Genomic DNA, 27,173 nt, shown 5'->3' on the forward strand with positions numbered 1-27,173 from the left:
TGCGTGTCATATCGACGTCGGGGTTATGTTTAATGCAATTATAAGAGGTTAGTGTTTTTAATGTTTTGTGTATTCTAGTTGCATTGTGTGTTTGTTTTTATTATTATTTTCTTTATTTTTTTTCATTCTTAGGTTAGGTTTTTATAATAGTTATAAAAAGTAAAATACAGAAAAGTACATACAAAATAAAAATATTATAAAAACCTAACCTAGTTTGCCGCCGGTAGCAGGGCCCAAGCTACCGGTGGTCAGGGCCGCGGAGTGAGGAACCTCCGGACGATGCGTGCCGTGTCCAGAAGTACCGCCTTCTGTATCTGGCCCTTGACCCAGCCATCTTGCGAGCATTATTATTATTATTTTTCTGGTAATTTTTTGTCGCCTTCCGTGAAGTTGCCAAGCGGTCACAGCGGAAGGCCAGCGTTGGCCTACATGGCCAACACTATGCTGAGCTGGGACCGCTTCGCAATTGCGCATATTGCTTTATTTTTTTAAAGGACTTTTATTATGTTTTATATACGTGCGAAGAGGTAATAAATATTCTATTTCTAATATTATAATAATACAGAAGACAAAAAGTGATTTATTATGCGTTCCCTTTTTTCTTTTGAGCTACAAAACTCGAAAAAGACACATTAACGTAACAATATCGATTTTATCATGAATTATTTCGGCGCTGTATTAACATATTTTTAACACATGTCAAATGACAGTCAAATAGTTCACATTTTAATTGCGTAAAATGCCTTCATTAGGATAAGATCGCGATAAGATAAGGAGACCCGATAACATTAAACAAAGAAATATAATCAGATGTTGATACGTACAAAGACGTAGAAACTATGTCACACGCGAATCAAAGAAAACAAGCTCAGTTCATGCTTATCGATATGGAAGATTCGTCATCTAATAACTCAAGGCCGCGTCCTGATTTCGTCGCAAATATATCGTATTACATTTACCGCAAACTCAGCAGGCAAAGCTTAGATTATTATGTCAGTCGGTTATAGTGGCATTTGAAGTTTAAAGTTTTGTCCTGGCCCACTCCCTGCCGTTTACACCAATTTTACTATCTCGTTGTTCCAAATGGACAACAGTTAAAATTGTCTATTTATATGTAAAAGTAAAATTTATAAGATGTTGAAATGGTCGGTACTCTATCTCATTTAGTAGTCCGATAACCATGTCGTCAATATTGCCCAATTCCATGTAGTGTTGTGAATTTAAGCTTCGAAGCGTAAACTAAAAGACTCGAGTCGCGACTGCTGAGTCTAGAAGCCTCGAACCTTAAGGCCTCGACCGTATAAGCCTCAAATTAAAAAAATTGTGTTGCTGCTTACGAGCACAGAAACCTCGAGTCTTTAGGCTCAAGCTTTAAAGCCTTTAAGCCTCCTAAGCTTTGAAGGTTTAAGTCTATAAAGTTTGGAGCATTAAAAGTCTTAAAAGCTTTTAACAAATCAGATCAATCTATAACCTGCATATTTTGAATTTATATCACCACAAATACACATTAATGTACCATTTCTATGTCGTATTAGGTATATTCATTTCTATTTTCGTCGTTAGTTCGTTTTTAAACTGACGATAATCAGTAGCCGTCGCAACTGTGCACGACTGTCCACTGGTATATCCTCATGATTACGGGATAGGATATGGCATCGTTGTTGCCATAAAAAGTAGAAGTTAAACTAGATCTTGGCAGTCACTCCATTAATGTTTTTAAGTTTTTGGTCTTCGTGCAACCATGATGGTTTTTTTGACAGTGATAACGCTGTAGTGTTTTCAACGCGTCACAGCTTTGCCCTGGCTATGGAGGGCGTGCTCGGCGACCCGGCACAACCACTTCCAGAGACCATGATGGAAAATCGTACTAAGGCTATATATATCATAATTACAATCATGTTACACTTTATAATAGGACAGGAGTATTTTGCAACGTCTCAATTAGTAATAGAATATGTGTCTTTGTGGAATGATGTCATCGCGTCTAGACAACACAAAGATGCTGTAAAACCAAATGATACAGAAGTTGAAGATCAATTATTTAAATTATGGCAAACACTTAAGGAACTTCACACACTAGAAGCAGTGCCGCGTGGCATATTCTCCTTAGTCTTGACCTATGCTAAATGATGTAGCGTTTAAGACCTGGATGAGTCATGAGTTTTGGAAATTGTTTTAGCATATTTAAAGTTCTTTATTCATTGCATTATTTTATTTGTATATTATGCAGTACTCTTAGAATTGATTTGTTTTTTAATTCACTGCAACGATCTGTACATTCGGTGTGTGGCACTCCTAATGTGATCAAAGCTCGCGTTGGTAAGAGACGGCCAATTTGTCCTAATTTTAGATTCGTTTTGTCAATTGAGTTGGTGTCATAAATTCAATTTCTGATATCGAGGTATTTGAAAGAAAGAAAGGTTTATTTTGGCTTCATAACTACCACCTAAAACTAAGACTAAAACTAGCACTAAAACTATGTTACTTGGTGACACCACAGGATACCAAAAAGGGCCAAAAAGCCAAACAGGGATTGTCAAAGTGAGCAGGCTGCAAAGTTTTCCTGGGATCCTAGCGCTACCTAGTCAGCGAAGACAAGAACTCCTCATTGCTGACGCACAAACGCACATGTCTAGTACTGATGACCTCAATCATGGTCTACATTGCGCTATCGAGTTTATCAACCATGATGACTTTACCTTCGGAGTTCGTTCCCCACGCATAACATCTGTCTAGTGGTGGGAAGTACTGTAAATTATAGGGCATAGTGTGATGAAGATGAAGTGCTGCTACTGCTACTACTATAAGAAACGAAATGGCTCGTCGCCACTGGCCACAGACAAACCCAATTTACAGCGGCTCACCAGTGGGCAGATACAAAATCACCATACCTTACCTCGGTGGTCTATCATATTTATTCACCACACTGGGGTTGCTTGCATCTCTGTGGGGTATTTATTTACTCTATGCCCTTTAATCCCTAGGGTATCATGTGTCACACTTGATACTCGGTCACGCACGTGGCGGCGAGCGTGGGCGCCGTCTGGGGGTGAAGTGGAGGGAGGACAGCCATACGCATCTGGATCTTTATTAAATGGTTTTAGGATAATGTCGATTCTGTTTCTGAAATATAGTATGGTATCATCTCGATTTCTCCACAAAAATTGAACTGATACCGATGAAGATTTTTGCATTATCTTTGTACCATTTCAGGGTAAGAATTGATGTAGGTATTGATTTGTTGATCAAAGTTTCATAATAAAGAAAAAAAAAGGAACTAAACTAACTAAATTCTCACGAGAACTTTTTAAAGTTACATCGTGATCTTCAGTTATTAGGTACATTGTATAAAAACACACGTGCCAAATTACGTACATTTTCCTAGATTTAGAGGATTTTACATGCCCTGAATGCCGTGGGTATATCTGTATTTTGCGTTGGGTAGTTTTTTTTAAACACATTCAATGACATTTCCACTCTATTAGTTATATATGTATATGCTGTGAGTACATCAGGTATTGGGTATAATAACTTCGGAAAACCGTTTGGAATAAATTTAAAACGTATAAGTAGTATACGCGAGAGATAAATGATGCAGATAAATCATATACATCGTGCCAATGAGTCATGGGCGGGAAAGTAAATTTACTGCCTCGTTCAGTCGATACGTTTGATCAGGTGATTATCATACACACCTGTGAATTTTCAGACTCAATATTTGTTCAGAGGACGATCAAAATTAAACCTAAAAGAAGGCCGCTAAAGGTTCGCTTTTGAAAGTTAAACGATGAGGTAGTAATTTATCAAGCTTTAGCCGTAAATATTAGGTAAATCTATTAGGGCTATATCAAATGCAGGAATGACAAATTGTCGTAGAACAGCTCGCGGGAATGAGTTTGAAATCGTCGTCCACAAAATAATCGTTTATATCTCTGTGTTGTCATAGATATCATACAATAATATGTACCTACGTCGTTTTTATAAAGCACTGGAAAAAAAAAACGACAAATTTTCAGTAGTAACTCGATGACAACACAAACAATTTTTTTTGTCTTACGTTGTTACGAATGAGTAAATGTTCTCTTTCTTTCTTTCAAATGATCATGTCTGTAGCGTGTAAGAAGCCGTGTAAGAAGCTGTGGTGGCAGAGTGGTTTGACCTATGGCCTCTCAAGCAGAGGTTCGTGGGTTCAAACCCCGGCTCGCACCTCTGAGTTTTTCGAAATTCATGTGCGGAATTATATTTGAAATTTACCACGAGCTTTACGGTGAAGGAAAACATCGTGAGGAAACCTGCACAAACCTGCGAAGCAATTCAATGGTGTGTGTGAAGTTCCCAATCCGCACTGGGCCCGCGTGGGAACTACTGCCCAAGCCCTCTCATTCTGAGGGGAGGCCTGTGCCCTGCAGTGGGACGTATATAGGCTGGGATGATGATGATGATGTAGCGTGTAGCATGTTCTTGGTACCTAATAGGTACATATAATGGTGTTAATGTTAATGACTTTTATAGTTGAGCATTTAATACAATGCTGACGTAAATGCAAATTTTCATCTGCCCACTAGTACCTATTACAAATGCGTATGTTTGTAAGTCTGTTTTGTCTGTTGTGACCGCTGAACCCATTTAGATGAAATTCGTTATACAGATAGTTTGAGTCCCGGGGAAGGACATTTCAGTTTAGTTTTTATCCTGAAAAACTGCATATTTCCAGCGTATTAGCGATAAACGAATTCTACGCGGCCGGAGTCGCGGGCAACAGCTAGTTTTTAAATAAATGCGAAAAATAACTAAAATAAAAAAATGCAGTTGTGTCATGTTGTATTAGGGGTGCAAATATGGAACGTAATCTTATGAAGATGATTCCTTTTTTGTGATGACTAAAAGGTTGCTAAGGATAGGTAATGTGTATAACAGCAGTCCACAGGGGCTCAGAATTAATATGTAGGTATTTAATCAAAGCTAGTATTTTTTTTTTTTTTTTTTTTATTCGACTGGATGGCAAACGAGCAAGTGGGTCTCCTGATGGTAAGAGATCACCACCGCCCATAAACATCTGCAACACCAGGGGTATTGCAGATGCGTTGCCAAACTAGAGGCCTAAGATGGGATACCTCAAGTGCCAGTAATTTCACCGGCTGTCTTACTCTCCACGCCGAAACACAACAGTGCAAGCACTGCTGCTTCACGGCAGGATTAGCGAGCAAGATGGTGGTAGCAATCCGGGCGGACCTTGCACAAGGTCCTACCACCTGCAATTTATCTGACTAGCGAAAAATCAAACATATCACCGTATACAACATTGTAACACACTTAGACGAGCCCTCTAAATATATTTGGAACATGAAAATTCAAGCTAGGTCAGTACTATTTACATTAAGTAAAATACTGTGTCATCAATAGGTACGATGAAATCAGAAGTTTAATGGCATAGATAAGTAACTAATCATATCTTAAGTAATATACCAAAGAATCTGATAAGAAGGTCAAATCATTTATTATCGGAGCATGGACTTCTTGAATTTATTGTTAGTGAGAAACAATCTACGGCGTTATAAAAGCCAGTTTATATATTCACTAAACAACAGCTAGGTAATAATAGTTTAGTTAGTTACGCCAGGCGAAATGTTTCATTCCTGTTTCTTGACAGACGTCAATCTTCGGGACTCTAGCAAAGATGCTACTACTCAATAAATGAATACCTAGATGATAGATGATAAATTTAACATAATGTTAATAAATAATCCTAATAGATAAAAGGGGCATGATGTAATATTAATTGATTAAGAATTTCATAAAAGTAAGTCAGTTTAATGTGATTGTGATATTTAGCTGTAAGATAAAATTTATTAATTATATAAAAGCTGCCCTCTTGTATAAGTATTGCTGTGCCCAACAGGGTCCATGATGATCACATAATCTCTTTGTAACATCTGTAACCATACATTGTGGGAAAGCAATAAAATATTGAGTATTGAGTATTGAGATGTAGCTAGAGCTACAATGGAATTGGTGGATACTTTATTGGCTCATTGGGTGACATAAGAAAAGAGTAAAATTTTCAAATTAGAAAGAGTCGAGGCGGGAAAGGCAGCTCGCAGGGTGCAGTGGCTCAAAGTGAACAGTAACTTGAAGAGTACAGCGGTTCACCTATTTTTTCTCTAAGATGTGAGAGGCCAGTCATAGACATATGAAAACCTTTTTTGTACGTAAACAAAGTACTTCAAAGTAAATACTTATACATTTACGTACGTCAGAGAGCATCCAATTATAACGCATAAGCGCAAGGTCAACAAATTGCACACTCGTACTTAAATAATAAAATATGTGTTAATAACATAATAACGTGGACACAGCATATAAATCTGGAGCTAATAAGCATAACTTGACCGAGACCTAGCTACTCTAGTAAACAATACTATGCTCCAAGCAATTGTTACCTCACTGCACCTTATGTGAGCTTACTGTAAGGTCTTTTTCCTTTGGTTAAACGGTAACTTTGGTTGGTCACTGCAGTGTTTATACACTGTATCATTAATTATGAATTCAATGCAATTGTCGAGACGGATGGCGGTCTAAAAATAGAAACGCAACGTTTGCGCATTTTATTGTGTACATTAGTTTTAATGATTTTCGGTTAAGTACATGAGACATGCCGTGATTACATTTAACGAGTTTCCGATATTCTTTTCGTGAACATGAATCGCATCAAAATGAAGTTGTTGAATACTTTATAAATTTTTCAATAGTTTTTATAGAAAAACTAACTTGAAGTTTGTCACTGCGTGGCGCACCAGCTACAACGCGCCCTTTTTACTCCCCTGTTGTTATTCAGTGCGTCCTTTTTCAAACTGAACTAGAAGAAAAGGGACGCACTGAGGGATACGTGAGTCAAACTGTCAACGTAGCTCTTCTAGTAGTTAGTGGCAAGTGCACTTGGTCACGTCGTATTCTGTGAATCGTGAGACAGTCGTTGTTCTCACGTGCAACTTTGCATACCAACATATTAACATCACCTTGCTAATTGTACAATGTATAAGCATGCAAGTCAATAAACAATTAAGTATAAGTAGTAGCTCTAAGTGCAGTAAAATAAACTTAAAGGTATAGGTGCCAATTTTGTTTCACGTTTCATCCTCGAGATAATAAGTAAATTAACATGTAGTATCGACTTTACGGTACTGGATGCCGCGTTTTTAAGAGTATCTAGAAAAATAAAAATATTTATTGTCTCTGGTCACTCTTTACCATAAACGCTCCCTTCTATTATGTCACTTTTGATTTTGCGCGAACGGATGTCGCGGCAGCTCCCGATATTTTTTTTGTAATAACAATGGATAAACAGCAAAAAATAACAAAATACGAACGCAAGATAGAAAAGTTAAGAAAGAAAATAAGAAAGAATGCAGGACGTCGGTCTAGATCACGGACGCGCTCAAGATCGCCGCTGCAGACACGTGCCGGGCCCTCTGCGCCCAGGCGGATCGTTACAGAATACGACAAAGGTAAGAATTCTGAGTTCAAGGTTTTTTGAAAATAAAAACACGTCATCATTACGTGAGCTGAGGATAAGGACAGTTCCATGTACACTTCCCATGTCCACTTTCCATGTACATACGAGATATGTTTAAACATGAAGACCGGATTGACACGAGATGTCCTTCTTGGTATTTTTAAAAGGCAAAGTGCGAGACACATAGCCCATCTGACTGCTCCCCTAGTCAGGTACATGCCTAAAATAGTGAACCGGAAATGACATAACCTAAAACAACACGTGCGTGACACGAGGTTTTTTTCTTTTTGGTTGTTATAAAAATCGTTTATTTGGCTTGTAGGCCCTGAGGACGGTACAATCCATGAAGACGACGCAGCACGCGAGGATGACACAGGCCCAGAAGATAACGACGACGACGACGTGCCCTCGGACGCAGCTCCTGATACCGAGGCAGACACTGAAGGGCACATCCAACCACAACCGAACCCATTGCTGCTAGCACTGGGGCTAGATGAGGTAGCCCCAAATAGATGGGGACCAAACATTTTAGCCGAATTGGCATCTAAATGGTCAGAAACCCTCAAAAATGGCATTAGAAAAGAGGAAAAAGAACTCATGCTCAAGGCATACCTAGTGCCAGAAAACTGCCAGCTCCTGTCACCTCCATTATTAAATGGAGAGGTAAACGCAGCTATCAATGAAGCCTGCAAAAATCGTGACAAAACTTTAGCTAACAAACAAAAGGAACTCGGATTAGCCTTGACAGCGCTTGGACTGGCCATTACAGAATTACTTAAGGAATCTCCAGACAACATCAAGATAATGAAACTTCTTAGCGACACTGGCCGCATATTAACTGACTTACACCATGGAGAAAATATCACAAGGAAAGTGTTAATAGCACCATTACTTGACAAAAATTTTTCAAAAATGACTGAAGAAGTGACAAGAGATGAGTTTCTGTTTGGTACAAACTTGTCAGACCGAATAAAAGACAAAATCACAATAGAAAAGTCCAGCCAGCAAATCAAACGACCCCAACCAATACCTACAAAGCCAGCACCCCGACAGGGAAACTGGAATGGTCCGCCTCGTGCATATACACAGTCGAAGATGATGGGTCGAGGCGGACTACGACGTCCAGCTCCACCATCATCCCAACAGAAGAAGCCTGCACAGCCCTCAGCACGACGTCCACAGGCACACCGTCCGGAGAGGAGCTACCAGCGTGCTCGGGGTCGGCGATAAATAACTTACAGGTACATGCAGGAAACCTCACACACTACATTAGGTGTTGGAGTATCCTAACTAAAGACCATCATATTTTACAATGGATACAGGGTTATGAAATTCCCTTTCATAAAATACCCACACAGACTACGCTACCAAATATACCTGACCTGAATGATAAAAACTTACAGGAAGCCATATCTAACCTCTTATTTTTAGGTGCAATACAACCATGTAACGACACACCTGGGCAGTACTTATCCCATATATTTCTGGTTCCCAAGCCAAATGGAAAATTTCGTTTTATATTAAATTTAAAACCCTTAAATAAATTTGTGTATACAACACACTTTAAAATGGAGGATATTCGAACCTCTATCAGACTTATTGACAAAAATCATTACATGACAACAATAGACTTAAAAGAGGCCTACCTCTTGGTCCCTATTGCAGATCACCATAGAAAATATTTAAGATTTAGATTTGATAAATTGTATGAATTTAAAGCATTGCCCTATGGCCTTTGTACGGCTCCTAACACTTTTACAAAACTTTTAAAACCAGTAATTACCTACTTTCGTAAATTAGGATATATTGTTGTAAATTACCTTGATGACATACAATGTATAGCTGCTTCATATGCAGAATGTAAAGCTAACACAGCACATATAATTCAAGTCCTCAAATGCTTAGGTTTCATAATAAATTATGATAAAAGTAAAATGCAACCTTCAAGGCAATGTACATTTTTAGGTTTTTTAATTAATTCACAAAGCTTAACACTGCACTTACCAGTTGAAAAACAATTAAGAATTAGAGATCTAATTGACAATATTTCATCAAAAAAATCTTTAAAAATTAGGGATTGTGCTCAAATACTTGGAACATTAACTGCAGCTTGCCCGGCTGTGTCCTATGGCTGGCTGTATACAAAGCTGCTGGAAAGAGACAAATACCTAGCATTATTAGATTCTGATGACAACTATAATGCAACAATGAATTTGTCTCCAGACTCTAGATTAGATTTACAATGGTGGTATAGAAACATACAGCATAAATACCAATCATTTGAACTCCAAGACTATGTATTGGAAATATTCACTGATGCATCCCTTTTAAAATGGGGAGCACATTGTAACGGGGAAACAATAGGTGGTTTTTGGAGTGAATCTGAAAAGAAAAACCACATTAATTCACTAGAATTAATGGCAGCTTATTTTGGACTACTTTCATTAGCAAAAAACAAATCAGACTGCCATATTCTAATGCGTATTGATAATACAACTGCCATAGCATGTATAAATAAAATGGGCAGTGTTCAGTATGAACACTTCAATCAAATAACCAGAAAGATATGGCAATGGTGTGAGCAGAAAAACATCTGGCTGTATGCATCATACATACGGTCTGAGGAGAATACTGAAGCCGATAGGGAATCCAGAAATAATAATATAGATACTGAGTGGGAATTAGCCAGTTATGCATTTAATAAAATAACTAAGACTTTGGGTAAACCCAACATAGACTTGTTTGCCAACAGAACCAATGCAAAATGTGACAAATATATATCATGGAAAAAAGACCCTTTGGCATATAAGATAGATGCATTCACAGACAACTGGTCCAAACATTTCTTCTACGCTTTCCCTCCCTTTTGCATGATCACTAAATTCTTTCAAAAATTGAAAACTGACAAGGCAAAAGGCATTTTAGTTTTCCCTATGTGGCATTCCCAGGCTTGGTATCCTCTAATAAATAAACATTTAGTGTCCGAACTGATTATATTTAAGCCAAACAATAACTTGCTTTTATCTCCACTTAGAACACAACATCATCTGAGCCACCGGCTTACCCTGGCTGCAGGCATCTTCTGCGGCAAGCATTCCAGCAAAGAGGTTTGCCAGAGAACTCATTAGAAGTAATGCTGTCATCCTTGGCACAAGGTACTATGAAACAATATAATACTACTTATAAAAAATGGTGGATATTTTGTCATCAACACAATATTGATAAGTTTCTAGCTACAACACCTCATGTGATGTCATTCCTATCTCAAGAATTCAACTCTGGCGCCTGTTACGCCACATTAAACTCGGATCGTTCTGCCCTCTCCTTGCTTATAGACTCTAAAATTGGGACTGATATGTGCATAAAGAGGTTCCTGAAGGGTGCATACCGGCTAAGACCATCTCTACCCAAATATACACACACATGGGACCCGGATATTGTGCTTGGTTTCTTAAACAAACTAGATACATCTGTTCTTAGTTTAGATAATCTGTCTCGTAAGCTTGTCACATTACTTTCCCTCTCTACTGCACATCGTGTGCAAACGATCTCATCTATTAAAGTGAATGACATTCATATTAACAATGACAATGTTACCATATTAATAACAGATATAATTAAGACATCAGTTTCTACTAGAAAAACATGTACATTATACTTACCTTACTTTGAAAATCCACAATTATGTCCAGCAAAAACTCTAATTGCATACCTAGATAAGACAAAGTTGTTAAGGAATCAGGAAAACTATCTTATTTTGACATCTAAGCGGCCTTATAAAAAGGCATCTTCACAAACAGTGAGTCGCTGGATCAAGGAAGTATTAAAGCTTAGCGGCATTGATACTTCCTTGTTCTCGTCACATAGTACCAGACATGCAGCTACGTCCAAAGCAAATAATAGAGGAGTTTCTTTAGATATTATTAAAAAGACAGCAGGATGGTCATCAAGATCTCTTGTTTTTGCAAAGCATTACAATTTACCAGTTACACCTATGGTAGACACTACATTTGCTAATTCTGTCTTAAGCTGCTCTAATAATTAATAATAAAAAAAAAAAATAATAATAATAATAATAATAATAAATAAGAATTATGATTGTAGTTGAGTTTGGGAACTTTTGTACCTTATAGGTGTGTAGGTAGTATAAGTTGTATTAAAATAATTAAGAACCTACAACCTCAGATTATTAATTAAAAAACATGGGCATGTGTTCAGTATTTTAGGTTTAACAAGGATATAGAGTAAACCCTGGCAGTTTCCTGCAGAGTATACTCTATAGGCCTACATTTTCTATTTTTTGTCCCAACTGGGAAAGTTGATTAAGTACCAATAACTATTATTGATCTCAATTAAATTTAAGGAAAAGACTGTTTTGTTTATTATAAAAACTTTATTTGTGTAAAATAAAAACCTATTAAATAATATACAGTTTTAATTATAAATGGGTCTCCCCCATAGATATTTGCCAACACTAGCTCTAAATATCTACATGTTAATTTACTTATTATCTCGAGGATGAAACGTGAAACAAAATTAATAAATCAGACGAACTTACCCTAAGTGATGTCTGATGATAATTTTGTGAACGTTTCATCCGAAGAGATAATAACCCTCCCATTTAAACAATCTTACCCCTCCACTTGTATTCCTTCTAGTATTGGCAAAAACAATACCACTCCTTGCAGTCGGGTAAAAAGGGTGTGTAGTAGGTATATGCCTGTGTCGTTCCCAGAGATATATAGCTACACACACCCATAATATACATACATGCATACACATGTAGGTATTCTAGCTTACATGCTAAGTTTAGAATCTGGATAGATACTAATCTAGATAGTATCTATCTAGATTCTAGACTTAATAGCTCTAAAAAAGTGACATAATAGAAGGGAGCTGTTTATGGTAAAGAGTGACCAGAGACAATAAATATTTTTATTTTTCTAGATACTCTTAAAAACGCGGCATCCAGTACCGTAAAGTCGATACTACATGTTAATTTACTTATTATCTCTTCGGATGAAACGTTCACAAAATTATCATCAGACATCACTTAGGGTAAGTTCGTCTGATTTATTAATATTTTATAATAATGCAACCTTGCTTTAAGTGGACTGTTTTTGGCTACGGTGATTCCAATCATTTATTTATCATACACCTTCTAGTTCGCCCTACAAATTTATACGGTACCCTCGGTGCGCAAGTCCGATTCACACTTGGCCAATTTTTTATTTCTGTTCTGAACCCATAGCTTCGATAGTTCGGGGTTTTGAAAGGGTATACACTCACTCACTCACTTCTAAGCAGTTCCAATTGTATGTTAATCTGTTTAGCAATAGCAATTATAATTTTATTTACATTTCAAATCGGTTAATTTTACTGTTTTAAGAAAAAAGCTAAAAATAGTTAAAAGGACCAAGTGGTGCGATTGTGAAGTCATTGAAATTAAAACGTAAAGATAATAGCTCAGCTGGCATCCCCAACAGCCGCAGTATTATAATGGCAAACCATACGTGCAATATAGTTTAGTTGCTGACCTCTCGGCGAACGTACACGAGCGACACGGAAGAGAAATACTTAACTTAACACGTTCAACGTACGCGTGTATGATAACTTTTTGGAACACAATATCCTTAACTTCGATCCATATTACCAAAGATAACGGGTCACGTTCAAAATCAAAGCTAAATGCTGTCTGCGTGAACTTAGAAGTACATCGCTACCAACCCGATTGCAAGAATCAAAACTAGCAGCTGCCATCGATTTTATAGCTTGATCTCATAGTGAGATCTGTGGAAGATAATAAAGTAGTATTATCGATAAGCTAAGGTTTACCCTACATCAAGATACAGTAGCTCTACAACTGTTTTACTTTACTCAAATTTAACAAGTTAAAAAAAACTGCATCGAAATCGGTGCTACAGAAAAACAGAGAGATTGGCGCCAAACTTATAACTATAATAGCCCTCTTTTTGCGTCGAAAGGTTTAAAATAGAACTTACTCTTACGATTTCTAGTCATAGAGTCAAATTAAGGTCAAATGTCAAGAATACTCAAAATATCCCATCTCTCCTCAAACTTGGCCTTGCCCAAGAGACAAAATTTGAACACTGACTGATCTTTGGTGTTATTGAACATTAACCCTAAATGTCAGAATCACAATCGTATATCATTAAATGACACGTCAAAAGCAAAATTTCTCATTATTAAATATTATAGGGAAATTACAGTGATCTATATTAATTATGTCATTATAACTGAGTCATGGCATGCGCAGGCGGCGATTGGCATCAATAATTTTATGACTATTATAATAAGGGGCTGTTTCACCATCCATTGATTAGCGTTAACCGACGGTTAAATGTAATGCCGCCGTCTATTCGAACAAAACGAATAGAGACGGCATCACACCTAACCGCCAGTTAACACTAATCAATGGATGGTGAAACAGCCCCTAATTGTCTATTGTCATCTTAAAAGCGTAAATAATTAATACCACCTTGAATATCAAGCCCGATGAATAGCTAGTTTAATATAAAGTGCGTTTGTTCATCGGTTTTTGTAATCAAATATTATATTTCGGAAATGATACAAATCATTTCCATGTTAAGATCCTAATACGCATTGCGCCTGCGTGGAAACTACGGCCAAAGCCCATCCCATTCTGAGACGACGATGACTTTCATTTCAAACTCCACACATTTTTTTCACACATTTCCAAATGGGATTTTCAAATGAAGTGATCTAAAAAAATAACCTAACCAAAGTTCAATATCTCAAAAACGGCTGAACCGATTTTGATAAAACATGTCTAAGAACCATCGCTAGAAAACCTGTTTTCAAACAAAAAAAAACCGCATTCAAATCGGTTCACCCGTTTAACACACACACATTGCTGTCAAACTTAGAACACTTTTTGCGTCGGGGGATAAAAAATAGGTCATCTTTATAACCCACTCAATATAATAAAGTAAACAATTTGTTCAAGTCAAGATGCCACGGAAATGACAATAAGGAAAAAGGGATGCAACACCGGAATGATACGACTTTACTTTCATAATCAAGTGGGTTGATTGCATTAAAAAAAAACACATTACAAAACGGAAACGTAATACTTACCATATAAGAAATAATTAAAATCTGGACCAAATTAAGACGAAATGCATGCATAATACCGGCAACGAAATAGCTAAACAGAAAAACAGAAGTGGTAACTTAAAACTCTTGTTTAGCATATTCGTCGGTACAAAAATAAGTGCTGTCGAGCACACTTATATGTATACATCGACCTTGTGTGTAGTTGTATATAGTCTTGGTAACGTACATATTTTTATGCCCTTGGCTGTACAAGAAACTAACTTCTGCATGTGACACCTTCGCGTAGAAAAACTTTTTCGAAATTGTTAAGTCGGAGTCGCTAAAAGTTGATAAAATCAAAGGTTCTTAACTCACTACAAATGCGGTCCGTTAATATCTATACCGGTAAAAACAATTATTAACTGTATAAAATAGAAAATCCCTGAATAATTGCATAATAGTTCCAGCGAGATAGCAATAAACAGCTCGTTTATAAATTAGCAAGGATGCATATTACTGACAGTGAGACATGTTTGGACATGATAAAAAAACGCAGTCAAAAATATGTCAATGCCTGTTGACATTTACCGGCTAATGAACTAATAATGTCAAGTACGACACGCAACTAAATTTACAATTTAACCCCAACCATGTGACTAATTTGATACGTGCTCCGAAATGCGTACGTGAAGTTATCTGGCTCTCAGCCATTTTTTAACACTCTAAAAACAACCAATATAAGCACCATGCAGTGCACAAAATACTAAAAATCACAAGACAGTCTCTATAACGTAGAATTTTGCTGGGATATTGATGGTGGTTACGCCGTTTAGCGATTGAACGTTACAACAGACGCTGTCTCACAGGTTTAAGTAATTCTCTTGTATTTTTTGTACTTTCTTAAGTTCAATGAAATCTTAATTGCAAATAATGCCCATTGTCGCCGAGAAAAAACAGAGTGGCTGTGTTTGTTCGCTGGCCAAAAAAGGCTCTACGGTCGGATGTTTTTGTAAATTGAGATCCAAATTTGGGGTAAAACTATAGCGCTTTTTGGTATCGTTGCGATTGCGATGCGATTAAAATGTAGACGTCAGAGTATTGATGACTGTCCCTGTAGTTGGCATCTTTAATTTTATTATATTAGCAATACAATTGCAATTACAAATTATTAAAAAATATCGTCTGTCATAATTTTCCTTTTACTAGTTTTAGATACTATACATGCAAACATAAAAATAAGACACATTACACTCAAGAAAAACAAAGAACAAACAAAAACCACCCAAAACATACTAATATCAAATTAGACCCAAGTCAGGTAAGGTCTGGTAAGGTGGCTAGGAGGCTAGCAGACTAAATACGTATTTTTATCTACACAGATTTTCAGTTTAGTTTTACTACGAATGCAACAAGGTTCTTTTAAAAGGACAATCAGAAACGTATTAGTGTCCTATTTTCTAAATATAGCCCTATTAAAATTTGGCACATCATGCTAAAGCTTAAAACACTTGGCACTGGCATTGACCTGGCTCAACACTTTCGTGAACATCAATTTATGTTAGTTTCAATTAGTCTAGAAGCTTTGATGACTAAACATAACGAGTAAGCCGTAGAAGATCAATTTGTGCTTTGTTTTCATGATACTACGTTTTATGATACAGCTACTTCAAACTTGCATTACAACATTTGATTGTTACGTCTGGTAGTTTAAACGTCTTCAATAATTTCGAGTGCTGCCAAGACTGTTCTCTTAATTTTCAATAAAAGGGCCACTTTATTCTAAACAACAACATGTCATTCCGTTCCTTCGTATGTTTCTGGCATTAAGCCATAAACGCCGGGCGCTTTCGTAAAAGCAAGATGTCCAAGATGACGAGATGACGATAGCTCAGTCCGGCTCAGCAAAGATCGTGAGTGCCAAGAGTGCGTAAGAGAGTACTGCAACTGTTGTAAGGAATGCAATTGATACTATAAATAGAAGTAATATAGTAGTTGATACGTTAGATCAGACAGTTTTTTTTTATTCGACTGGATGGCAAACGAGCAAGTGGGTCTCCTGATGGTAAGAGATCACCACCGCCCATAAACATCTGCAACACCAGGGGTATTGCAGATGCGTTGCCAACCTAGAGGCCTAAGATGGATACCTCAAGTGCCAGTAATTTCACCGGCTGTCTTACTCTTCACGCCGAAACACAGCAGTGCAAGCACTGCTGCTTCACGGCAGGATTAGCGAGCAAGATGGTGGTAGCAATCCGGGCGGACCTTGCACAAGGTCCTACCACCTGCAAAGTTATCTTTATATTTACACTTCTGTTAGGTAGGTATAAAGATTTTAATTCGAATGAACTTCTATCGGGCCTATAATGTCTAAACGCGCGTTATGATATCATCTATAAAGACACGCGAGTAGTTATAAATTACAACGCTGAAAGAAAAGTTATCGCTCACGAAGGCTATATAAAGACACCGTTTAAAGCTATTTTAAGAGCATGCTGAGCGATACCAAACAAGGACACAGACTGCATTCTGTTAAGGAGACTTGAACTGGCTGCAAGCACTATAAGTGGATAGAAGTGTTTAAGTACTTTACGTGATACATATGGAGAGCTAGATTATATATAGTGAATAAAACAGACGGCTGTTATAAACAGAGCAAGCCTAGCTAAGTTCGCCGATGTAGATGTATCCTAAAGTTTGTCAATTGTATTTCTTCTTCAATCTTTTATTTTGTACAATAAAGAGTTTAAACAATGAATTTTTACATAAAAATAAAAATATAAAAACAGAGTTTTCAAACATGCATACTTGCTGAGATTAAATTTAACTCTTAGTACTAGAGTTTCTACCTGCCAGTCCATCTGCTGTCATCTAAATCGATGGCTGTCATACGTATCTGTCGTAGGACTAAGAAAACCAATTTATATTATTTTCCTTTAAAAAGTGAAGTTTTTCCCGACTGATTCTCGATATCTATAGGTACAGATAGATATACTCGCAAACGTCTAACATTTTATTATGATTATATTTTTATTATGTAGTTTCATAACCACTAATTACTTAAAAAAAGTGCTGCTTGAAAATTAGCATTCATTACAAAGATACACCAGATCAGGCATGCCCGGATTTTATCGTGGACAGTCTTTATTATTGGCATCAAGTGGTGTTATCAGTATCCGGTGCAGTGTTCTATGCATTATAATTGCAATAATGTCTCTGTGACATGGGCATTATTGAATAAATTTAGCGTAAGTGGGCCACGGAGCGGACGCTAAACTGATTGTATAAACAACGTCCTTGAATTAGAATAATGTATGACTAGATTGTGGTCAAAGCAGTATCTTAGGTGGATTTAGTGACTTTATTTATATATTTATTTCCGGAGAACCAACAGCAATAAATTACAGAATAAGCTAATTAATAAATACAAATCGTAAAAAAGCTACTCTTACAACGTATACAGAAAAGTCTATGAACAGTCTAGTCTACGAACAAACTAATCTACGAACAGAGTAATCTACGAATACTTACAGCAATTCATTCGTTGTTATTTTATATAAGTATATATTTTAAGTACACTGTTTGACGGTAAAACGCAAACTTTACCAAATACAGATTTCCTTGAACAAAATTGAAATTTCAAGAACTTTTATTTCCTCATAATATCCGGTTGGAGCGTTTTGGTTTTAAATCAGTAATTTAGACGATATTAATGTGCTATTTTTTTTCCTTTCCGACTTTGTTTCTTGGTTTTTGATACACACAAGATAAAATAAAGTAAATAAGAATCCATAAATAATGATAAAAGTATTTGGTCAGCTATTAGTGCTATATTAGTGCTAAATCAGTCGTCATTATCACAGGTGTATGTGTGATATCTTTGCCTGAACTCGATTAAGTATTACTGGAATTCGTACTAGTGGAAATAAATTAGAAAGCGACTCTTATTAGAGATAATTAGCATACGGGCTTGCGCAGACGACGACTGGTTGTAAGTTGTAAGTATAGGCCTAAGTAAAAACAGATGAGTACAGTAAATGCAGGTGCAAGAACTTATATTTGTATTTGCATTTACCACCTGGTAGGACCTTGTGCAAGGTCCGCTCGGATTGCTACCACCATCTTGTTCGGTAATCCTGCCATGAAGCAGCAGTGATTGCACTGTTGTGTTTTGGCGTGAAGAGTAAGGCAGCTGGCGAAATTACTGGCACGTTTGGTATCCCATCTTAGGCCTCTAGGTTGGCAACGCGTCTGCAATACTCTCGGTGTTGCAGATGTTTATGGGCGGTGGTGATCTCTTACCATCAGGAGACCCACTTGCTCGTTTGCCATCCAGTCGAATAAAAAAAAAGTTATTAATTTGTTGAAACAGCAAACGTACTGTTACCATGTAGTTTCTAAATTCTGTGCATTGAAATAAAAAATCAGAAAAAAATGTATTTTAGACCAGTTAGTGGGCATTTTTCATGATAGGGGTTTTTATGTATGAAGGCATGTTGGCATGAAAAATAAATTTCTTCTTAAATAACATATTTAATACAAAAATAAAACGAATTATGTAAAAATCATCAGAAAGATACGAGCGAATGTAGTTTGCAATCTAGCTCTTTCTAGAAAAATCGCCGTGTTATAATGACGTCATAGTTTAAGTAGGATCTCTCTGCCTAATTGACAATTTAAAATGTCAATATCGTCGTACGACTTTTATCAAGATATTAAAAAAAAAACTACATATCGGTTTTCAAACAATAAAGATATATTTGAACAAATAAAAGAAATGCTTGCATATTTCCTATACTGTTAGCAGCAGACCAACGATCACTAAGAAAAGGCCTCTATCTATCTCAACCAAACATTGCCGGGAAATCACAATAAATGCTAATGAGAGATTTGTTTATTTCAAAATGTACGTGGGTCTTTTATTTGATAAATAGAAAAAAAGTTACTATAATGTAAAATACGCTGGTTGGTTTCAATAATTTTCATAGGTACAGATAAAAATACTTGTATAAACGTACGCCAGTTTATCGCTTGTCACAGATCGTTTTCCTTTCCCTGAGGGAAAGCCAATTTAGTAACTGGGAACACAGCGTGTGTACTATCTCCCCTATTGAAATTCTTAACATATTAAAAAGTACCCTGATTGCCGGATTCTTTAAAAATTCAAAGTTTTCTTACAATCTCGCGATCGAGATCGTGAACAAAGGTCCCAGGTCTATTATTACGTATGTCTATGGTTGGGAAGTTGACGGAGTATTCATTTATAATTGAATTTGTATCTAAAGATTACGAGTTAGCTGCTCAGTGAGAAAGGGCTTTGGAAAGTGGATGACGTCAAAGCGTTGGATTTTAACATATGATTGTAATTATAGAAGATTTATATTTTCTACGACTTTTTTTACCAAAGATATCTGCGGATAAGCAGAAGAGTAACTACCTAATTATAAGTGTTGTAATATCTAATGAATGGTAATTTCGATGTTTATGTTGCAACAAATCTGTTTATGCGCTACAATATTTTTCCATATTCCATATAAACAAAACAATAAAACTATATAAGTATACGTATACCGTATGCTGACAAAAACATGTAAAACCTCTTAAATCATAGGCAATTTGAAAATTTAACGGCTCCTCGTAAATCGATTGTACGGGACAATACAGGCAACACGCGAACGATAGATAGATAGATAAAAAGAAACATTGTAGTTTCAGTTTTACAATTGTATAAAGCTAGTAAATGTTAACGTGTTGGCAGACTTTAGGTTCTGTATTAAGAAAGTAGCAAAGTAACCAAAACTGATTAAACTGATATACATACAATACAAGCAAGCAAGCAACAGGCGACTTACCTGCCTGCTCATTAAAGTTATATAAGTATATAGTTTATAACGAACATAAAACTGTCACTAATTATAAAAAGACATCAAACCGTTCATCAAACATGGGCAGGCCATATAGCACGGAGAACAGATGGCCGTTGGGGCCGAAAAGTTCTTGAGTGGAGACCGCGGATCGGCAAGAGCAGCGTAAGACGTCCACCAACGAGATGGACGGATGACCTGGTTAAAGCCGCGGGTTCACGGTGGATGCAGGCCGCTGCCAACCGAAGCGACTGAAGGTCTATGGGGGAGGCCTATGTCCAACAGTGGACGTCCTACGGCTGAGATGATGATGATGATGATCAAACCGTTTTCATAACTATAATTTCAACTAGATACTTACCTATTCACAGATCATTTGGAGATTACTGCGACATAAATGCAATAAAATCACTAAGTATTCTCCCTGATTTAAAGTTCACAAGATACAGTGTAAGTACAGTCACCAGCACCAATATCTGACACAATAAGCGTGCATAAATATCTGACACGACTCTATTTCTAGGGCCGGAAGGACCTGTCAGATATTTTTCCACGCTCCGCTATGGTAGATATTAATGCTGGTGACTGTACATATGGATTTATTGCATATTTTACCTATCTAACTAAATTAAATTTAAAATATTATAGATCGAAGCTATAGTCAATAAAATGGAGACAAAGCAATGAATGAAAGTGTTCATTTCAACTAAATAGGAAGGAAGTAATAAAAAGTAAATAGTAATAGCTTAAATAAGTACTAAACTGCACAAAGTATTTTATCTTATGATAATCAATTCGATAAATAAAGAAGTGACTGAAGTCTATCCAGTCCACGAATAACCTTTGGTCAAGTTTGATTAAGATTTGTTATCAAGAAGTTCGATAAGGTTAAATGACGAACTTTGTTGTTGGTCAAAACATATTTTGTCTCCGTGTCTTAGCATTAATTGCAATTTATTCAAGGTTGTGACGTTTTAGCACGTTATTTTCACTTTTAATAAGTAAATGCCGTCTTTTTGCTGTAGCAAGTCAAGTGTGGTAAGTCAATTACAATATTATGAAGCGTTATCGAAGCGTGCATGATTGTTTGACCCGATCATTTATAAATAGAATTAATTGAGCGAAAGATAACAGGGATCAACGGAATATACCAAGTTTAAACAGCCATACATACACATGTGGAACGATCAGGGCGCGAGGAAAATTCCTTCCTAGTAACTCTGTAGATTAGAATTTAACGAATTAAGATGGATATGATCCAACTAAGGGTAAAAACTTCTAAAATTAAACGACCTGTCATCGAACCCATCTAAAATTTTCAAAGCGTTTGATATTATCGTTATTTTTATGAAATATACCAAACGACCAAGTGAATCATCCGATGATATGTCCTGCTACCACCCATTATTTCAGATACGTTATCAGCTTAGAGTAAGATCATCGACATCTTTGGTAACATACATATGCCTATAGAAAAAAGAACGAGAACCTAGAAAAAATCCTAATGACAGGAAAGTTCGGGGCAAGCGACCAAGAGAAAAGAGCCTCATGCGCTGGACAGATCAGATCCGCGACAACACGAGTATAAACGGCCACGAAGACATACCCTAGCTCCACACTGCTCGCGAAGTTCTCGGGAAACTTAACCGAAGTACCGACCGAGTTGGACGAAGTGCCTCTCCGCACTATCGTATTCGCCTAACCTCGTTCAACTTCGCGAGCAGTGTGGAGCTAGGGTTATACGCTGTCGAAGACTGTGCCAAATGGAGAACGATTGTCCGGAAAATGATTCATGTACGTCACGACCCGCATCAATGAGGATTACGATACATGGAGATCAGCCTAAAGGGTTAAGACAGAATACTTCGCGTGCCAGTCATTTCACCGGCTATTTTATTCTTCACGCGGAAACACATGTACTTCTACTAACTCTTTATGAATAGCAAGTTTGGGGCGATTTAATGTGGCTTCTGGAAGCTGATTGATCGTAAAGTATTACACACCATGCCAACGATTCAGTCTTTAAACAATGTTGCTGAATTCCCTGAACTACGCAATTATTCCGAGCGATTTCCGGCGGGGTCAACGATACGAGTAGTAACGTTATGCTCTGAATTCTCTCGATTCTACATTATTGAATTCAGGGTGTATTCCTATTTTCGGGGAGAAATACGAGTATTTACCAATATACTCACTATCAACTGTCGGTAATTTACCTATATCTTACTCGTACACATTACTGCCGATACGCAAGAGACGACAACTTTAAGCGCAGTAGTTACTTATTGTTAAGTGTCATTCATCATTTAGGCCTATGCGTCTGTTTCAGACGAATTTTAGCATGTTGCCTGTGCATAACGTTTTTCGTGGCTGACTAGACCGATGCAAGAACACGTTCGTCCACAACCCTGTCAAGAGAAGTTTGCGGAGGTTGATTCAGAACCGCCTTGATTTCGTTTCTGTCTCTTGTCAGCAAGTGTCTTGAACCAGGTGTTAAGTGTAATGTTTATTATTAATGTCTTAAGGTATTCTGTGTGTAAGGTATTCGTAGAAGTTTTATTTCTATGTTTTATAACTGTAAAATCATCACAATATTTTATAAGCACGTAGGTACTATAATTATGTGAAAAAGTGACACACTCTCAACATTTATCCTATGATGGGGACATCTCATTAAAAAGGAACAATGTAAACAATGCTCCTTAAATTAAATATAAACTAATATATCAACCGGTGGAGACTGCCAAATGGCCTGCTATGGCGCACCTTAATGTTTATAAACAAACTTAATATACGACTGGCCACATGTACTGACCTTGACCTAAAATAAGCTTTTATGGCATTAGGAAATGTGTCATTAGGCCTCCCGAGGATCTGCGATTACGGGATTACTTTAGTGATATTGGAAAAGAAACCTATGTCACTTCTAGCGGCAATTTGACCAGTGTTGGGCCAAGAAATTAAAGGGATGGATGAAAGCAGAATGCATGTGAAAATGAGCCAAAATACTACATATTAATAAAAAAATATAGAATAATAAACATAACATTTAAATATAATACTCAAAAGATATAACGTGACTGTCATCTCGAGTATCTGAGATATTTAGATGATTTTAATAGTGCAAATGTTGAGGGCCAAAAAAATGAAATCTAATCTAGGTAGCGTTGACTAGGAGGTAAAAGGAACAATGTGCCGATTTTCAATGTTTGTTAGAGCAAGAAAAAGCGAATAAAAGTTTAATTAGAAATTAGAGCATTCGAATGACTTCAGAGAAAAATTCTGTCAATAAACTATGAAAATACTCCTAAAATTTTTAAAGAATATTTTCATTCCGCGACAGAATATTGTAACTTAATCGTGTTATTTATAAATGTAAAAACACAAAAAAATTCAGCACAGGTGAAAATTTGAATACACGTGTATCGGATTCTTTTGTTGCATTGTTTTCGTGCGATTTTTTGAGAGCGAATCATGTGAACTGTGCTACTTTTAAATTTGTTTTAAAAAATGTTATCAGATTTTATGTTCACGAACAGCTCTCACGTCGTAATTTAATTGCACTAATTTGACCCAACCACCTGCAAATATTTTGGATTCATTTTAAAACACCATGTAGGTCGAAGAAAACTTTTCGGTCTTGTTAAGGCACCCACCGCCATCGAGAAAGCGATAAGCTATCGATTATTTTCTCGCTCAAGAAACAAACAATAGGTAAAGATCCCGTGCAAATAAAAGAGATGATATAGTAACAGTTTATCGATGACTGTTCACACTACGCTGTGGTGAAAACTCTTTCTCTACTAGTTTGACGCTACGACAAGAGCTATCAAAGATATCGCCAACTCGTGTTGTTTCTCTACTCGCTTCTCGTTCATCGTCGGCGGTGAGACAGGTGTCTATTATCTATTTATTATATATTATTCTCTATTCTGTGTCAGTACTTAGTAAAAGTATGGGTCGGATTAAGCTCTTTTTTTACTCTCTAATAGATACATAACATATATGATATATATTTATGCATTTAATGTCAAACATGTGTTAAACATAGTTGGTTTGTAAAAGACATTAAAAAACGATACAAAAAATTAACAACTTTTTGTTATCTTTCATGGACACCAAGAATTCGATAAATATTGTTTATACTTTAAGGTTATTTAAGTGTTGCATAATGATAAAAATATTAGTATTAAAGCCAAGCGTGAGTAAAACTTTTTGCACTTAAGATTCTGCAAAAAAATAAAAATAAGCTAGTTATAAATAATAATAATAATAATAAATTCATTTATTTCGGGCAACTTGGCCCGTACAATAACACTACCTTACAGACTAACATACATATTTATAATCAATAATATTTAAAACTAATTTGGTGATAAAACGGCGTGACCCCGTTGAGTCACCGTCCCCGACGTCGCATTCATCTGCGGCATGGTGCCCCGGAACCGCCGGAACACGACGGTACGGAATTTATATGGACTTTTAATGCGGTTTCTATTAAAAACTCAGATATTAAAAAAAAACTGACTACCATTTTGTTTTAATTCATATAGTACCTACCCGACAAAAATAATAGGTTTTTTAAAGAACGACTCACGCTTGTATTTGTTGATTAAAGTATATTTATCATTATTATCATGGGTACAGGTAAGAAGGAGGTTCTTATTCCACTGTATGTTTTTTATCTCTTGCTAGTAGCGGCAATAGTACAACGCATTATGTATGAATTCAGCTGTCTATTTATTACAATAGTACCTAGAGTTAGTATTTTTATAACAATGAGAACAGCAGTGGCTGAACTGTAGCAACATTTGTACATATTGATCTGTCACTGTCAAATTATCTTTGCTAATTTTAGACTTGATTTTAGCTCCTACTTCATCCGCCTTTTATTATTTGGGGCTCAATAAGCAGGGCCTGAGTGGGCGTGGCCAGTCGACGACGACATAATAAATATTTAATCTAGAATACGTCTTGTCTACATGTATGTAGGCTAACAACCGTAATAATGGAACAATCCTGAACTATTCTCCCTCAATTATGAAACGAACAACATGTTTTTTCACTGCCAACGAAAACACGTCAGATATTTCAAGCAACCGATGGACCGACAAATACTTTAGTGTCCAAATCGAGTCACGGAAGTCCGTATAAAGAAGTAACACCTGACTTTAATCCAATAACATTGTTAGCGCCAAATGGTTCCGCCAACGTGCAAAGTGCAGCTGTTGGGGCAAACGTTTGATCCAATGTTATCAGAGATTAAGTGACGGTCGAAATTGCAATGATGCGAAATGCGCAAATGATAATGATAACGCACTCACAAGCCCTGTTTGCCACAGATGATTATGGGCTATATAAAGATTTGACGCAAATAAGTACTAAACTAATAACAAATGACATGTTCTGATGTTATCGTGAAAATTATTTATTAAAGCAGCTACATTGAAATGAAACTTCAAGAAATCAGAACGGGTTCACTTACTGCATAAATCACTTTTTAGACGAAGATAATGTTTTTAACACCAAGAGAATTGTAAATAAGAAATATTCAGCTCGATTGGAACTTAAATATTGTAGCGGCAAAGAAATGTAAATAGGACTCATTGAGCTTTTTATTTTAATCAATGATTTTGAAATTGAAGATGTTAATGACAATTGTTATCGAAATCTTTTCTTTCCATCAATTGGGATACTATATGTTTGAATAACAAATGGCCCGCTGAAAATTGTATAATGTGAAACAAGAGTCCTGAGAGGGAATGTGTGTGAATAATTATATCAATAGATGTCAATCATTACATTACCTAGTCTCTCATCTTCATGAGAAAAGGCCTTTGGCCAACAGTAGCAAGTAGATAAACATACAAGCTGGATTCTTATTATATAGGATGTCATTCAAAACCTTCTGGAATGGATACATGAACGACTAATGAGAATTACAATTTACAAGAAAGGCTGGCATAGTGCACACAGGTGCACAAGCCTCGAAAATAAAATAGAAAAATCTGGAAACAAGAAGTTCTTTAAAGATTATACACGATCTGTCTTATCGAAAATTCGATACTTCAGGTACTTACACCACGAGACAGAGAAGAGTAATTTTCCTATAGCTAGGAATCTTAATTTAGAAACCCATTAAGTTTATTAAATGAAATCGCTATTAAACTCGCGCACTCGTTTTCTTTACACTCGCAACAGCGTGATGGAAAATTATTTCTAATCGTAGTAGTTAATAAAAATGATCTTTGGACTAAGTGGATATCAATAAGCTATTTCTTACCTGTAACTTTTACCATAAATGTCAAAATAGTCGTCAACTATATTTTTATGTAACCTTTTGCCAGCAGAACCCAGGCTTTGATGAGAATGCATTAAAGGATTAAATAATTAGTTTCGATAGAGAAAGACACGTGTTGGAGACATTAGGAGTCCTATGAATAATTGATGGGGTAAGTGGCATTAGTTTTAGGATTAGGTACTCAAGATTATGGGTTATCTTGCAAATTTCTAACAGCTAATTGATCACCATGATTAAATAATATTTCAAGGGATTATCATCTTCTTATCAAATAATGTAACTGATTAAATACCATCCGATAAAAAAATCTTTGGAAAAGATAAGTAATTAGGGATATCATGATTTGGTAAAACTTTTTTTTTATCAGTATACTTAAAAATGAGACAAGAAAAGCAAACCCTTTACATTTTCTTGTTTA

At 36.4% G+C, this 27,173-nt stretch overlaps 2 protein-coding genes across 4 annotated transcripts in view; one reads left to right on the forward strand and one right to left on the reverse strand.

Moving 5' to 3' along the window:
- The window catches only part of Prp16 (ATP-dependent RNA helicase l(1)G0007), a 134,106-nt gene that overhangs the window by 61,768 nt on the left and 45,165 nt on the right, over positions 1-27,173 (reverse strand). The gene's annotated exons all lie outside the window — the stretch shown is intronic.
- LOC141430065 (uncharacterized) lies at positions 7,279-12,560 on the forward strand. Of its 2 annotated transcripts, XR_012451605.1 has the most exons (4): positions 7,279-7,505; positions 7,836-8,754; positions 10,548-10,668; positions 12,461-12,560. XR_012451605.1 is itself a non-coding variant. In XM_074090609.1 (3 exons), exons 1-2 carry the CDS (start codon positions 7,334-7,336, stop codon positions 8,741-8,743), a joined length of 1,080 nt encoding a protein of 359 aa, XP_073946710.1. In that variant the 5' UTR covers positions 7,279-7,333; the 3' UTR covers positions 8,744-8,754; positions 10,548-11,540. The 2 variants fall into 2 exon arrangements, 1 of the variants encoding a protein (XP_073946710.1); XM_074090609.1 differs by lacking the exon at positions 12,461-12,560 and having other exon boundaries at positions 10,548-11,540.

This window comes from Choristoneura fumiferana, chromosome 8, assembly GCF_025370935.1.
Source record: "Choristoneura fumiferana chromosome 8, NRCan_CFum_1, whole genome shotgun sequence".
Taxonomy (NCBI): Eukaryota; Metazoa; Arthropoda; class Insecta; order Lepidoptera; family Tortricidae; genus Choristoneura; species Choristoneura fumiferana.

Excerpts from the sequence above, each read along its gene's own strand:
- LOC141430065 (XM_074090609.1), top strand. The coding sequence starts at position 7,334 with ATGGATAAACAGCAAAAAATAACAAAATACGAACGCAAGATAGAAAAG. Across the intron at positions 7,506-7,835 it reads CGTTACAGAATACGACAAAG|GCCCTGAGGACGGTACAATC; the intron begins GTAAGAATTCTG and ends TTTGGCTTGTAG.